The following is a 16,699-nucleotide window of genomic DNA, read 5'->3' as shown; positions in this document are numbered from 1 at the left end:
GATGTGCCCCTAGGAAAAGGGACCATCTCTGGAGCTTCTGCGCTGTCATCACCGAAACACCCTTCTTAGGGTTAAAAATGGAAACCAATGGCTGGTGGTCTGTCAGCAGCGTAAACTTTTGGCCTTGCAGGTAATGATTAAATTTTTTTACTCCCCACACGAGGCTGAGAGCCTCCCTATCTATCTGAGCATAGTTGCGCTCAGCGGAGGTCAATGATCTGGATGCGAACGCGACTGGTCTTTCCAAGCCATTTGGCAACTTATGTGATAGCACTGCCCCAATACCATATGGGGAAGCATCACAAGCTAAACGAATAGGCAGCGTTGGGTTAAAGTGAGCCAACACTTCCTTAGAGGTGATCAATGCCTTGCTTTTGTGAAAAGCCCGCTTACAGTCCTCGCTCCACTTCCATGGCACTCCCTTTTGTAAAAGAGCATTCAGCGGGTGTAGCACCGTGGATAAATTTGGCAGAAACTTATGGTAATAGTTAATCAACCCTAGGAACGACCTCAACTGGGATACATTTTCCGGAGCGGGAGCCTTCACAACAGCTTCGATCTTGTCAGGTGACTTGTGAAGCCCCTCCTGGTCAATGACATGACCACAGTACGAGATCCGCTTCTGAAAGAACTCACATTTCTGGCGATTAACTCGAAGTCCATACTCTTTCAATCTGGTGAGCACCTGTTCCAAATTAGCAAGGTGTTCCTCATCATCATCTCCTGTAATAAGAATGTCGTCCAGATAGCATTGTGTGCCAGGAATTCCCTGTAATACCTGCTCCATGGCCCTTTGCCAAATCGCTGGAGCCGATGCCACTCCAAAAACCAGTCTATTATACCGATATAAGCCCTTATGCGTGTTGATCGTGAGATACTGGCGTGACGCTTCATCAACTTCCATCTGTAAGTACGCCTGCGCCAGGTCTATCTTGGTGAAGTGTTTCCCGCCAGACAACGAAGCGAAGATATCCTCAATCCGCGGAAGCGGATATTGCACCGTGTGACGAACCGGATTAACAGTGATCTTGAAATCGCCACAGATGCGAACCTTCCCCGGTTCCCCCGGCTTGTTGCTCAATGAACGCTTCATGACGGGAACAATGGGCGTGGCCCATTCGCTCCAGTCCATCTTTGACAGTACTCCTGAACGTTCTAGCCCTTCCAGCTCAGCTTCCACAGCAGGTCGTATCGCATAAGGTACCGGTCTGGCTTTGAAAAATTTCGGGTTTGCATGTTCTTCAACCTTGATGTTTGCCGTAATTCCTTTCAGTGTTCCCAGTCCCTGTTGGAACACCTCCTTAGCATCGTCCAATATTCTGGACAGTCGTTTAGGTTTGACATCGTCCTTTTTACCGGAATCTACAGTTAGTGCTTTTAAGGAATGCCAGTCCATATTTATTCTCCTGATCCATTCCCGTCCCAGTAGTGGTGGACCTCCCTCAGGTAACACATACAAGTCCATTCCTTTGCTTTCTTTACCCTTGTGGACCACCTTTACTTTTATCTTTCCGATGGGGTACACTCTTTGCCCCGTGTATGTTTTTAATACAATCCCCGTATCCCTTAGGGGAATGTGTGAGAATAACCTTTTGTAATCTTGCTTATTCATAACCGTCAATGCCGATCCCGTGTCCAATTCCATCTTCACTTGGACTCCTGCTATCTGGAGTGTAACCCAAATAGTTTGGTGGTCTGCTGTGTTACCCACATTATGTATTCTTAGACAACCCAGTTCCTTACTGCTGGAGTCTGAATCCGTCTTCTGTTCATCCGAACTGTTCTCTGTCACCTTGTGTACTTTTTTGTACTTCTTCTGTGGTGACTTTTTGTTGCTGGTCTTCTTTCCTGACCGGCATACTTTCGCTATGTGACCGAGTCTGCCACATTTTCTGCATTCTTTATCTTTGAACCAGCACTGGTTCTGATCGTGCGTTGTCCTTCCACAACGATAGCACTTTACTGCACCCAATGCCATTTGATTGGTGCTGAGTTCCGATGGCCTTAGCTGCATTTCCGCGGTGCCTCGTGCTGCCGCCTCGTGCGATGCTGCAATGGTGACAGCTTTATCTAGTGTAAGGTCCTTTTCCTCTAGCAGTCGCTTCTGAGTTCCTTCTTTTAATAGTCCACACACGAACTTATCTCTCAGAGCATCTGCTAGTCCTGTACCAAACTGACAGTACTTTGATAGCTTGCGCAGTTCAATTAAGAATTCAGCGTTGCTTTCCTCTTTCAGCTGCGTTCTTCTGTAAAATTTAAATCGTTCCGCTATCAGCAGCGGCGTGGGGTTTAAATGCTCTTGCAGGATAGTAACAATATTCGCGAAAGTCTTATCCGCCGGTTTATCTGGTGTTACAAGGTGCCTTAATAACCCGTACGTCTTTGCACCCATCGAGTTTAATAGGGTTAGTGCTTTCTTTTCAGCCGGTATCTCATTTGCTGTACAATAAACTTCAATACGCTCCACATAAGTGGCCAAATCTTCGACATCGCTATCAAAAGCAGTGATGTTACCGTTTTTAGGCATCCTTGTAAGTTTCTTTAAGTATTTTATTTATTTATTTTTTCCAAAATGGCGGCTTCCCGCGCTTGGCGGCTTTTCCCGCACTTGTCTTCTTCCTGCGCCGACTAAAATGGTGGCTTCCCGTGCTTGGCTTCTTCCCCCGCTGGCTACAATGGCGCTTACCGCGCTGTTGCCGTTCTCGCCTCCCAGCGGTCCTTAATTTCCCCCGACGCAGCTGCTTTTACTCCCCGCTGTCCTCGTGGGTATTAGCGCTTCCTTTCTTGCTGCGCGTCTATTCCGATTGCAGCCCGGCCCTTTACACCAGCTGCGGTCGAGTTCTCCGCCCTTTTTCCTCCGGTCTCGCCCCCCTTCTCCACTGACAACGCGGCCGACTTTCTGCCCGTGTCGCTAGATCGGCTTACCCACCGCCGTGGAAGAAGGATGATCACTGCCTGTCGCTGATGGTGGACTTCGTGGTCAGCAATTCCAACCCGGGTTCTCGATGCCTCCCGTGCGAATGTGGTGCTCAGCAGGATGATGAGGGCGGATGCCTCTTCTCGACGCCCATTCTGGGGACGAAGCTGCCTTGGATGCAATTGCCACTGGGTAAGATCGACTCGTCGCCACTGTTGAGTCTGTGTGTTCCAGGTATACTTATTTCAAATAACTGGACACAGACAACAGGAAAAACTTAAACAGGTCTTTACTACTTGAAGGTCAGGGCTGAACTGCTTTACAAATTACTACACAGAGCTTATATACCGGTGTGGTCACCACTGGTACTACAATATACAGTAGCAAGAGAAAGTAGTCCATCTTCTTAAGGTAGTTCTCTTAAGGTGGTACAGGTTACATACACCACACTTGTGTGGTGACTACAAAGTTACTGTCAACCAAGCGATTGATGATGAACAGTACCCATTACCTACTTCACAAGATATGTATGCAGCACTCTCTGGGTTAAAGGTTTTCTCCAAGCTTGACTTGTTGCACGCTTACGCTCAGCTGAATGTTGACAAAGAGAGTCAACAGTATCTCACTATCAACACACACAAGGGACTGTACTCATACACCAAGGTGCCGAATGGTGTAAAGTCCTCCCCCAAAATCTTCCAGGCAATGATGGATAAGATTTTGCAATGAGTTCCAAATTGCTTATGCAATCAAGATGATGTACTGATCGCAACAAGCAGCGAGGAAGAAAATCTAGAAGTGTTAGATACTTGCTTCAAAGGTTGAATGCCCGCAGTGTAAAATTGAAAAGGAACAAATGTGCTTTTGTGCAGCCCGAGGTTGTGTACCTTGGTCTGAAAGTTGATGCAAATGGCTTGCAACCAATTAAGGAAAAGGTTGATGCTGTCATCAATGCTCCAAAGCCACAGAACGTGTCTGAGTTAAGATATTTCCTTGGAATGGTCCAGTACTACGCATGTTTCTTGCCTGAATTAGCGACCACATTAGCTTCATTGCACGAGCTCCTCAAGAAGGATGTCCAGTGGAAGTGGATAAAAGCGCAACAGGAAGCTTACGACGCTTGTAAGAGAAGTCTCTCTAGTGATGCTCTACTTGTGCACTACAACACAGAGCGTGAGCTTAAGTTAGTGTGTGATGCTTCTAGTTACCATGTGGGAGCTGTCATAAGCCACGTAATGGATGACAGCCAAGAGAAACCAATCACATTTGCATCACGAACCCTCACAAAGACCGAAAGAAACTACGCGCAAATTGAAAAGGAAGCACTCGCCATTGTGTTTGGAATTAAGAAATTCCAACAGTTCCTGATCGGCAGAAAGTTTACCCTGATTACCGATCACAAACCACTCCTAGCAATATTGACACCCAAATCTGCCATACCTGCAGTGGCCGTATCAAGAATGCAACGTTGGACAGTGTTGTTGTCACAATATGACTACACGATTGAATATCGTACTTCAAAGCAAAATGCAATCGCACATGCCTTGTCCAGGTTGCCACATGAGGTCTCATATTTTGGGAGTGAAGGAGCTATTTTCACACTAGGTGCAGTTGACAAAGACTTTCCTGTGAATGCAACTGAGATTGCAGATGAGACTCAGAAGGACTCAGTACTGAAAAGGGTGTATGAAAACACCTTGAATGAATGGACTAATCAGTGTATGGACACAGAATTGAAACCATTCCATAACCATCATACTGAATTGTCTGGTGAGCAAGGTTGTATTAAGTGGGGAAACAGAGTGGTGGAACCTACTTCTTTGACAGATAGAATTCTGGCGAACTTCATACTGAACATCCAGGGATCGTCAGTATGAAATCAGTTGTAAGAAGCTTTGTTTACTGGCATGGATTGGACAGTGGTCTTGAATCACTTATCAGCAAATGCAGAGTTTGCCAAAATTACAGAAACAAACCACCCAAAACTCCACTACAACACTGGTCATGGCCAAGTAGACCTTTTCAGAGAGTAGATGTAGACTTCTGTGAGAAAGCAAATGATTATTTCCTGGTACTTGTAGATCCTCACTCAAAGTGGATTGAAGTGAAACACATGAGTTCAAACACTACTACTGAATGTACCATAGATGAGTTGAGGTCTATCTTTGCATGTCATGGCTTACCTGAAGAGCTTGTTTCTGACAATGGCCCATAGTTCCGTTCTGTTCTATTCCAAGAATTCATGAAACGGAATGGTATCAGACACTCTTGTTCCACCATATCATCTAGCTACTAATGGAGCAGCTGAAAGTTCAGTCAGAATAGTAAAAGAAGCTCTCAAAAAGCAAGTGTTGCAGGGTTGTTCGGGACTCAGCATGAAGCAATGTTTGGCAAATTTCTTGCTGAAGTACAGAACTACTCCGTACACCACACATACACCCCAGCAGAACTCTTGATGAAGAGGAGATTGAGAACACAATTGAGTCTTGTTCAACCAAATTTGGCCTCAAGTGTTGAATAGAAACAGTTGAGACAGAAATGTTATTATGCCAGCAATCAGAAAGAACGCAGTTTCAAACAAAATGCGCTATTAATTACTCATAAAAGACTGAGAGTTAGAAGAGTAACTAAAGGCTTTTATTAACAACAGAATGGAGGTCTGCCTCGAGTGGTCGACCGGTCCAGGATACCAAGGGCTGGGGAGCAGTCACCTTTATACTAGGACCTGTGGGAGGAGTCAGCCGAGGCATGTCCAGGCATGTACACAGTGGAATACAAACAGGACAAACAGGAATACAAACAGTGGTTTACCACATTCACCCCTTGTTTAAAATTGAGTCCGGCGGGGTGAAGTGTATTAAAAGTTAGTGTATTGGAGTCTCTCCGGAGGTCTTGTCTGCCGCTGTGATCGGCGTGGCGACGGTAGGGGTAGTGAAGCTTCCGGCGTCGAGTCCAGCGTAGGCTGTGGCACAGGCGTGTCGTCCTCGTAGATGTCGAGCGGGTCGCGGGGCCCAGGCCTGCCGTCTGCTGGGGCTGGATATCGGATCGTGGGGGGGGGTGGTAGTGGGTAGTGGGTTACTGTGGTCCCCGAGGGTGCAAGGTCTCTTATGGAGACTGTGTCCTCCCGCCCGTCCGGGTATGCGATGTAAGCATACTGGGGGTTGGCGTGGAGGAGGTCGACCCTCTCGACCAGGGGGTCCGTTTTATGGGTCCTCACGTGTCTTCTCAGTAGGACCGGCCCTGGGGACGTCAGCCATGGCGGTAGCGATGTCCCTGATGTGGACTTCCTTGGGAAGACAAACATTTTCTCATGAGGGGTGGCGTTAGTGGCAGTGCAGAGCAGTGACCGAATAGAGTGGAGCGCATCGGGGAGCACATCCTGCCAGCGGGAGGTTGGAAAGCCCCTAGACTTTAAGGCTAGCAGGACGGCCTTCCAAACTGTCGCATTTTCTCTTTCCACCTGTCCGTTCCCCCGGGGGTTGTAACTGGTGGTCCTGCTTGTGGCAATACCCCTAGTTAGCAGGTACTGACGGAGTTCGTCGCTCATAAACGATGAGCCCCGGTCGCTATGGATATAGCTGGGGAAGCCGAACAGGGTGAAGAGGTTGTTCAGACATTTAATGACCGTGGCACTGGTCATGTCCGGGCAGGGGAAGGCGAACGGGAAACGGGAGTACTCATCAATAATATTGAGGAAGTACACATTGCGGTCGGAGGAGGGGAGAGGCCCTTTAAAATCAACGCTCAGGCGCTCGAAGGGGCGAGTGGCTTTTATCAGGTGGGCCCTGTCTGGTCTATAAAAGTGTGGTTTGCACTCAGCGCAGACTTGGCAGTTCCTGGTCATGGTCCTGACCTCCTCAATAGAGTAAGGCAGGTTGCGGGCCTTGATGAGGTGGAAGAACCTGGTGACCCCCGGGTGGCAGAGGTCATTGTGGAGGACCCGTAGTCTATCGATCTGCGCGCTGGCGCAGGTGCCACGCGATAGCGCATCCGGGGGTTCACTTAGCTTCCCGGGCCGGTACAAGATCTCGTAGTTGTAGGTGGAAAGTTCGATTCTCCACCTCAAGATCTTGTCATTTTTGATTTTGCCCCTCTGCTTGTTGTTAAACATAAAAGCAACTGAACGCTGGTCAGTGAGCAGGGTAAATCGTTTTCCGGCCAGGTAGTGCCTCCAATGACGCACAGCCTCCACAATCGCCTGGGCCTCCTTCTCAACAGCGGAGTGTCTGGTCTTCGGGCCTTGGAGGGTTCGTGAAAAGAAGGCCACGGGTCTCCCCGCCTGATTGAGGGTAGCGGCCAGGGCAAAGTTGGACGCGTCGCTTTCCACCTGGAAGGGGATGGATTCGTCCACTGCGTGCATGGTGGCTTTGGCAATGTCCTCCTTGATACGGTGGAAGGCTAAGCGGGCCTCTGCCGTCAAGGGAAAAGAGGTGGACTTGATCAGCGGACGGGCCTTGTCCGCATAGTAGGGGACCCACTGGGCGTAATAGGAGAAAAACCCTAGGCACCTCTTCAGGGCCTTGAGGCAGTGGGGCAGTGGAAGTTCCATAAGGGGACGCATCCGGTCGGGGTCGGGGCCGATGACTCCGTGTTCCACAACACAGCCAAGGATGGCGAGGCGGTTTGTGCGGAATATGCACTTCTCCTTGTTATATGTCAGGTTTAGGAGTTGGGCGGTGCGGAGGAATTTTTCGAGGTTTGCGTCATGGTCCTGCAAGTCACGGCCGCAGATGGTCACATTGTCCAGATATGGGAAAGTGGCCTGCAACGCATTTTGATCTACCATCCGGTCCATCTCCCTTTGGAAGATGGAGACCCCGTTGGTGACGCCAAAGGGAACCCTAAGGAAGTGATAGAGGCGGCCGTTTGCCTCAAAGGCAGTGTACTGGCGGTCCTCAGGGCGGATGGGGAGCTGGTGGTACGCTGATTTCAGGTCAATGGTCGAGAAGACGCGGTACTGCGCGATCTGGTTGACCATATCAGCTATACGGGGGAGTGGGTAGGCGTCCAGCAGGGTGTAGCGATTTATTGTCTGGCTGTAGTCGATGACCAGGCGCTGCTTCTCGCTGGTCTTAACGACCACAACCTGGGCTCGCCAGGGGCTGGTGCTGCCCTCAATAATCCCTTCTTTCAGGAGCCGCTCCACTTCGGTTTTAATGAAAACCCTGTCCCCGGCACTGTATCGCCTGCTCTTTGTGGCGATGGGCTTACAGTCGGGGGTGAGGTTAGCAAACAGTGGTGGGGGGGTGACTCTGAGTGTGGAGAGGTTGCACCTGGTGCGCGGCGGGCAATTTGGAAGCTGCTGGCTGCGGACTGTGAGTGGGGGTAGGGGTCCACCGTACGCCATCGTAACACTTTTAAGGTGGCACTGAAAATCTAACCCCAGCAGGACGGCAGCGCAGAGGTCAGGCAGGACCAGAAGTTTAAAATGATCGTACACGGTCCCGTCTACTACGAGTGTCACCACGCAGTAGCCGCCGATGTCCGCCGACTGGGACTCGGAGGCCATAGAAATCCGCTGTTGCGCAGGCAGGACTGGGAGAGAGCAACGCCGCACCGTGTCGGGGTGGATGAAGCTCTCCGTGCTCCCAGAGTCAAAAAGGCAGATTGTATCGTGACCATTTACCTTAATGTCCATTGTGGAACTGGCCAGTTGGTGCGGTCTCGCTTGGTCCAGTGTAACGGATGCCAGCGTAGGGGTCGGTGTGTCGCTGCGGGTATCAGATGAGGCGGTGTCGGGGGCCTGCTGCGTCCCGGCTGTCGTCCAAGATGGCGGCGTCCATGATCCCCATGTGGCTGGAGGCGTCCAAAATGGCTGCTGTACCGGTGATTCGCACACGGTCGGGGAGGTCCAAAATGGCGGCCCGCATGGCCCACACGCGGCGCTGCTGGGGTTCGGGGTGGCTTTGGCCCTGCAGACGCTAGCGTAGTGTCCCTTCTTCCCGCAGCCCGAGCAGATCGCGTTTTTCGCCGGGCAGCGCGCTCTGGGGTGTTTTGCCTGGCCACAGAAGTAGCATTTCTGGCCTTGGGGCACTGCTGTCTGGCCTTGGGATACTGCTGCGGTAGTTGGGCCGTTGTTGGGGTGTGGCTGGGGTGGCACGGCGCTATGAGGCGGTCCTACCGTGTCCCAGGCTGTCATTCCCCGCGGCGTCCACGGTGCAGAGGAGTAGGCATCCATGCCCTGGTAGGCTGCATCCAACGATAGTGCGAGTTCAGAGGCCTTGTTGAGGTCGAGGTTACTCTGCTCCAACAGTCGCTGTCGTGTGTAATTGGATCTGTGGCCCGCTACAAAAGCGTCCCGGATAAGTTCCTCTGTGTACACGGCGGCCTTTACATCCTTACAACCACAGGCCCGGCCAAGCACAGACAGTGCCTGAAGGTATTCCACGGTCGATTCCCCAGGTTGTTGTTTACGACTCCCCAGGAGGTGCCTGGCGTACACTTCGTTCACTGGGCGCGTGTACTGGTCCTTGAGGAGCTTGATAGCATCCGCGTACGAGGTCGCGTCTTGGATGACCGAGTACACTCGGTGGTTCACTTTGGAGGTCAGGACATCCAGTTTGTCCTCGTCCGATTTGATTGCTTCGGAGGCGGTCAGGAATTTTTCGAAACACTTAAGCCAGTGAGTAAACTTGGTGGATGGGTCCGCCTCCCGATGATCTAAGTCCAGGCATGCTGGTGTGAGGATCTTCTCCATTATAAAAATGTTGTTAATAAAATTGATGCGCTATTAATTACTCATAAAAGACTGAGAGTTAGAAGAGTAACTAAAGGCTTTTATTAACAACAGAATGGAGGTCTGCCTCGAGTGGTCGACCGGTCCAGGATACCAAGGGCTGGGGAGCAGTCACCTTTATACTAGGACCTGTGGGAGGAGTCAGCCGAGGCATGTCCAGGCATGTACACAGTGGAATACAAACAGGACAAACAGGAATACAAACAGTGGTTTACCACATTCATGTTCTCAGTCCCCCTGGAAAGTCGAGTTCACACAAGTGGGATGTAGGAACCGTAGTAGAGGTTGGTGGAACTAAGAGATATTTGGTTGAAATTGGTGACAACATCCAAAGTGTTCATGTAGATCAAATGATCTCCACTAGAGATGAACCAAGACGTGATCTTAAACCACTTGACTATGAACACATACACGAGTTTGACTCGGTTCAGACTTCAGTAACTGAAGTACCAGGTTCAAACAAGTCTGAGATAGAAACAGGATCATCTTTGAGTTCGGAACCAAAACAAAACAGTCCGAAAATTGATTCAACACCAAAACCTTCTTTAAGGAGATCAGGAAGGCTCTGCAAACCTGTTATTAAACTGAATTTGTAGTTCATTTGTAGGATTTGTAGTTCTTTTAAAAGAAAAAAGCCAGGAGTTTTTGTTATGTGGTACATTTAACACTGGGCAAGGTGGGACCATAGTTTTGTTGTATTTGAGAGGGGAATACATCATTTTTAAGGAGAAATCAGTGTAACGTATTATCACATGGTTTATCACATGGTTTAGTATAAGCATGCTCAGTTCACTCTGGCCTAATAAAGCAAGCACATTAACTGGCAACTCAGGTTAGGTAGGGAGTGCCAGAATATTGACACAGCGATGATGAAGGAACGGCGGGCGATATTTGTCTAGGTCTGGAACTATCCTACCCACATATATTACAAGTACCAACTCTCAAACTTCTGTTGCTTCCTCTCTGAGCCTCTATTGTGCTGTGTACTCCTCTGTGCAGTTCAACTTCTGACACAGAGCCCAACTACTGTGCGGGAACTGCAGGAGAAATTGTGATAATCAAATCAAAAATTAATAAATGGAAACTGGTACTGTCCACATGCAAGCATGGTGTGTGGATGACACATGTGTATTGGATTTTCCTATGCACAGTATTTTTCTTCTTTTATTCTCAGTTCAGGCTTCTCCTACATTCTGGGACCTGATAGTTGCCGTACCTTCCATCCCATGAAACAGCTTTTAATTTAGATGGGGACATTTTTGGATTTATCAAGAATGTGCATCCACTGTCCAAACAATAATTAATAAGGCACATGTGTTGGTCTCAAGTCTTCAGTTCTCATGCTGCTGCAAGCCTTGCAACTGAGGCAGACATATACAGAGCAGGGATCGAAGGGTAGTGGGATCAAGTTACTACACCATTGCCCGGTGGTAAATGATGCCAAAGGCAGGTCCTTGTTTCAAGTCTGCACGTGCACTATGCATAATGGAGCAGATTGCCTGATCAGTGCCCCTGCTACTAGATTCACCACTCCACCACTGGTACAGCATGGCTACAGTATGTACTAGCTACAGGATGCACTGTAGCAACTCACCAAGGTTACTTTGAAAGCACCTACCTCCCCATGACCCCTATCACTGAGAAGGACAAAAGCAGCAGTGCCTTGGGAAAACCATCACCTCCCAGTTCCCCTTCAAGTCACACACCATACTGACTTAGACATATATCGCCCGCCGTTCCTTCATCATCGCTGTGTCAATATTCTGGAACTCCCTACCTAACAGCACTGTGAGAACACCATCGCCACAAGAACTGCATTGGTTCAAGAAGGTGAAAATAGGGATGGACAATAAATGCGGCCATGCCAGCGTTGCTCACATCCCAAGGACAAAAAACAACAATTTAGACACCAGTATTCTCCAGCTGGAGTGGGGAATCTTTCCATTGTTATGATGCTAGTAATGAGGGGGCAAACACTTCAAAAATTTGCCCTGGAACACAGTCCATACCCAAGTTCCTCCATAATAAACTTTGTAACAGAATCAAGGTTTTAGTCAATGTTCTTGTCTCATGTAGATCTGGTTTAAACTCACCTTCTGTCAGTGCTGACCTATTGCATGTAGCAAGTTACTCTGGTATTTTCAAAGGCTTAGTAATGGCAGCATCCCATTTAATATAAATGAATCACAAAACATAATTACAGATCTCTCACCAGTGAGCGATATTCCAAACCTTATTTTCTGCTCGTATAACTGCTGTGTCCCACATACATGGCTGTTACAATGCAACAGGCTGTTTTTTTATGCATGCATTATCCTTCAGGAAACAGAATTCCATCCAGCAGTGCAGATTTCCAGTCTGCTGGTGTAACTGAAGAGTTGCCAGCTGGAATCTGAAGCTGGCCATTGTTATATGTTACACATAGGGTAATGAAGCAATGATAATGGCTTCTGTAATCTTGAACGCAATATGCATCTTGTCTTTCAAATGATTATTTATCACAGAGCATCTTCCGGTTCTTAACGTTATTCTGTCACTAGCAACAACCCAGATTTGTTATAGCAACTAATTATGTATGCAAAAATAAACCTTGACGCAATTTAGATCAACATTTACTTGAAAGGAATGTGCAATTTTAATGAAGACTTGTTGGATAGATCTACTCATCTGCTGCACACAAAAGTTCTTGATTTTATGTCTGAAATTGGAATAAGATTTCTAGAAACGCAATGTTTGTTTAAAAGCCAATTGGAAAAATGTGAAGATGGTGCGCGTTTAATAACACTTAATCTGCTAGATGACCTCGAATGTTGAATCACAATCCTTCTGCCTTTATTAAATTGCACTTCTAAAAGTCACTTGGTACTTATATTAATAACACTTATGTCTGTAATATTTGGCAGATTGGTTGCTTTTAAATCCATCTGATTACACTCATCCATTACCTTTCTGATCGATGCTTTTTACTGGTTGACGATTCAACGTTTAATCTTCAGCACTGTAAATTTAAAATACATTTTCAAAGACAACCTACCTATATTCGCTGTCTATGTCTGATTCATTTATTGTGTTATTCCAAGGGATAAAGACTGGCTCTTGCCCTCCATCTCAACTTATCATGCTCTCTCTCATTTGAGTTCACTGCCCTCCTATCCTCCCTTAATCTCTCCCTCCATATAAACCCCCTGACCCATATTCACGGCCATCCTCTCAATCTTGCCTTCTCACGTGGCTTTGCTACTCCCTTTGTGTCCATCACAGATAAGACCATTTCTGATCACTTCCTTGTATCCCTGTCCACCCACATCCACATCCCCCTTCTCCCTCCCAACCCCACTTCCTTATGTGTCTGCCCCTGGATAAAACTCTCCCCTAAGCTACTTACAACTGCACATTCAAATTCCCACCTGTCTAGCCTTTGGCCCTCCATTCACCACGACATTTCTGCAGCTACATATCTGCTCAATCACACCCTCACCTCCACCTTTGATGACCTTGTCCCTATGAAAGCCATTACTCTCTCTCACCCTGGTCATTCCCCCTGGTATGGCCCTCATCTCTGCTCCCTTAAGTCTAAGGGATGCAGACTGGAACGTTTATGATAGACAACCTGTTTAGTCATTCATCACCAGATCTGGCTGGACCACATAAAGCACTATTGGGTCCTGCTCTCCTCTGCCAAAACTGCGCACTATTCCAAGATCATCCTGGAATGCAAAGATAACCCCCGGCTTCTATTCTCCACTACAAACTATTTTCTTAAACCATCTCCACCCTCACCTCTGACAACATGTGCAAGGAGCTCATGGACTTCTTTGTCACTAAGATTGAGACCATCCATTCAGCTGCCTCTGCCACTTCACTCCATTCCCCTAGCCCACCGGGCTAAACTTCCCCTAAGGTTCCCCCCTCCCCTAGCCCTGAACTCACATCTTTCTCTGGTTTCTCTCCTATCTCCCAACATGCACTCTCTGGGCTCATCTTGCCCATGAGACCCATTTCCTGCTCCTCGACCCTATTCCCAGTAAACTGCTGACCACCCAACTTCCCTTTGTGGCCCCCATATTAGTTGATATTGTTAACGGTTCCCTCTCCTCAGGTACTGTCCCCCTCCCCTTCAAATCTGTCGTCATCACACCTGTCCTAAAAAAATGCACCCTTGACCCTTCTGCCCTTGCAACTACCACCACATCTCTGACCTCCCTTTCCTCTCCAAAGTCCTTGAACGTGCTGTCGCCTCCCAAGTCTGGGCCCACCTTTCCCACAACTCCATATTTGAATCCCTCCAATCAGGCTTCTGCCCCGCCACTGTACCGAAACGCCCCTGATCAAAGTCACAAACAACATCCTATGTGACAGCCTTTGACATGGTTAACCGTACCATCCTCCTCCGTCATCCAGCTGGATGGGACTGCACTCGCCTGGTTCAATTCTTATGCATCCAGTCGTAGCCAGAGAATCTCCTGCAACGGCTTCTCTTTCCGCTCCTGCACCATTACATCTGGTGTCCCTCAAGGATCTATCCTCCTATTTTACACCTACATGATGCCCCTCGGCGACATCATCCGAAAACCCAACGTAAGGTCCACATGTACGCTTGCAACACCCGGTTTTACCTCACCACTACCCCTCTTGACCCCTCCACTGTCTCTGATTTGCCACACTGCTTGTCCAACATCCAGTGCTGGATGAGCAGAAATGTCCTCCAACTAAATATTGGGAAGACCAAAGCCATTGGTCCCCAGCACAAACTCTGTTCCCTAGCCACCGACTCCATCCCTCTCCCTGGCAATTGCCTTAGGCTGAACCAGACCATTCGCAACCTTGGTGCCATATTTGACCCCGAGATGAGCTTCCGACCACATATCTGCTCCATCACCAAGACTGCCTAGTTCCACCTCCATAACATCGGCTGACTCTACCCTGCCTCAGCTCATCTGTTGCTGAAAACCTCATCTATGCCTTTGTTACCTCTGGACTTGACTATTCCGATTCTCTCCTGGCCCGCCTCCCATCTTCCACCTTCCATAAACTTCAGCTCATCCACTAATCTACTGCCCGAATCCTAACTTGCACCAAGTCCCGTACAGCCATCACCCCTCTGCTCACTGACCTACATTGGATCCTGGTCCGGCAACGTCTTGATTTTCAAATTCTCATCCGTGTTTTCAAATCCCTCCATGGCCTTGCCTTTCCTATCTCTGTAAATTCCTCCTGCCCTACAACCCTCCAAGATCTCTTCTCTCCTCCAATTCTGGCCTCTTCCACATCCCCGATTTTAATTGCTCCACCATTAGCGGCCGTGCCTTCAGCTGCCTAGGCTTTAAGCTCTGGAATTCCCTCCCTAAACCTCTCCGCCTCTCTCTCTTTCTTTAAGATGTTCCTTAAAACCTATCTCTTTCACCAAGCTTTTGGTCATCTCTCATAATATCTCCTTATGTGTCTCAGTGACAAATTTTATTTGATAGTCGCTGCTGTGAAGCACCTTGGGACGTTTTACTATGTTAAGAGGTGCTCCATAACTGCAAGTTGTTGTTGTTTTATCGGACTCAACTGTGTACACGGGAGTAATTGTAGACTGTAGCGTTTTCTTTCTCATGTGGCGCCAGTTTTATTAGATAGACTATTTTTTTAACTCTCAATGAAATAAATTGTTCACATTGAACATGGAGATCACCAATTGCCACTTCTTTTTTGTTGCAGGTATTTAGGAATAACAAGACCATTGACATATCCCGTCAGACAGAATGGGAAAGGCATGGCCAAAATGATCCTTTGTGTGTGGCTTCTGGCTGCATCCATTACACTACCACCTCTGTTTGGCTGGGCCGAGAATATCAACGATGGCGAAGTCTGCCTGATCAGCCAAGACTTTGGTTACACTATTTATTCTACTGCAGTGGCGTTCTATATCCCGATGTCAGTCATGCTTCTCATGTACCATCAGATTTTCAAGGCTGCCAAGAAGAGTGCTGCCAAACATACGTTTGCAGGATTCCCTCGGCCAGTTGACATGCGCATGGGTGAGGCTGCTAAAAGAGAGGTGAAGCCACGCAAAGAGTCGGAGGAATGCACCAACTTTGCCCGACTTTTGAAAAATGACAGGAAGAACATGTCAATCTTCAAAAGGGAGCAGAAAGCTGCAACCACCCTTGGCATTGTAGTCGGGGCATTCACTGTGTGCTGGTTGCCATTTTTCATACTTTCTACCGCAAGACCTTTTATCTGTGGCACCGAGTGCAGCTGTATACCCTTTTGGTTGGAAAGAACGATCTTGTGGTTTGGTTACGCAAATTCTCTGCTAAACCCGTTTATTTACGCATTATTCAACAGAGATCTGCGGACAACCTATCACAATCTGTTGAAGTGCAGGTACAGGAATATTAACCGTAAACTCTCTGCTGCAGGAATGCACGAGGCTCTGAAGCTGGCAGAGAGGCCAGAACTGGTACTGTAAGAGGGGCACATTCTTTGAAACAGAAATACCTCAGGGAGAGAAGAATTCTCTAAGTCTGTAAACTGCTGTTGCTGTATCGTGGACTCTTAAACAGAAAAACTTAAAAATCGTTTTATTCGTCAGGCATCCTTCATGCATCAAAGAGGTTGCCTGATCTGGACTGGTTCAACAGATACCGTCAGGTGGGAGTAGGGGGGTAGTGCGACTTACCAGCCTGTTCCCACTGATGTTCAGGTCACCGTTTTTTTTGGTGGGTGCCGTGAAATAGGCTACCCAGTTTCCCACCTGAAACAGGCGGCAGCTTCATTAGCCCATTCAAATTGGGCTCTTAGGGCATCAATAGGACCATGATGCGATTTTGAAGTAGCAATGGGTGGAGCACGCTCTGCTTAATGGTACTTGGCAAAGAGCGGCCTAACCAGTGGTTCGTAAAGGAACCGCTGCTTTAATGTTCCTCCTGGGCCCACAAAATCCATTCTTCCCTGATGTGTGACCCTCTGCAGCCCTCCCTTATGATCACCACCTCCCATCCCTTTTAACCTACTGGGACCAGGTGGGGTCCGCAGAGGAGACGCCAGATTTCCTGCCA

The 16,699-nt window shown here is 48.2% G+C and overlaps 1 protein-coding gene across 1 annotated transcript in view; it reads left to right on the top strand.

Annotated features, from left to right (window-relative positions):
• The window catches only part of htr7 (5-hydroxytryptamine receptor 7), a 40,148-nt gene extending 23,702 nt beyond the window's left edge, over positions 1-16,446 (top strand). Inside the window, exon 2 of the mRNA XM_085994833.1 lies at positions 15,357-16,446. Within this exon, the coding sequence (XP_085850959.1) occupies positions 15,357-16,110 (754 nt within the window). The 3' untranslated portion in view covers positions 16,111-16,446. The remainder of the gene's footprint in view (positions 1-15,356) is intronic.
• The last annotated feature ends 253 nt before the right edge of the window (positions 16,447-16,699 follow it).

Source organism: Somniosus microcephalus, chromosome 8 (assembly GCF_052327205.1).
Source record: "Somniosus microcephalus isolate GS21.2 chromosome 8, FLI_Smic_1.0, whole genome shotgun sequence".
In the NCBI taxonomy this organism is placed as follows: Eukaryota; Metazoa; Chordata; class Chondrichthyes; order Squaliformes; family Somniosidae; genus Somniosus; species Somniosus microcephalus.
The sequence above is the reverse complement of the archived record's forward strand: the minus strand, read 5'-3'. Positions and strand labels throughout refer to the sequence as shown.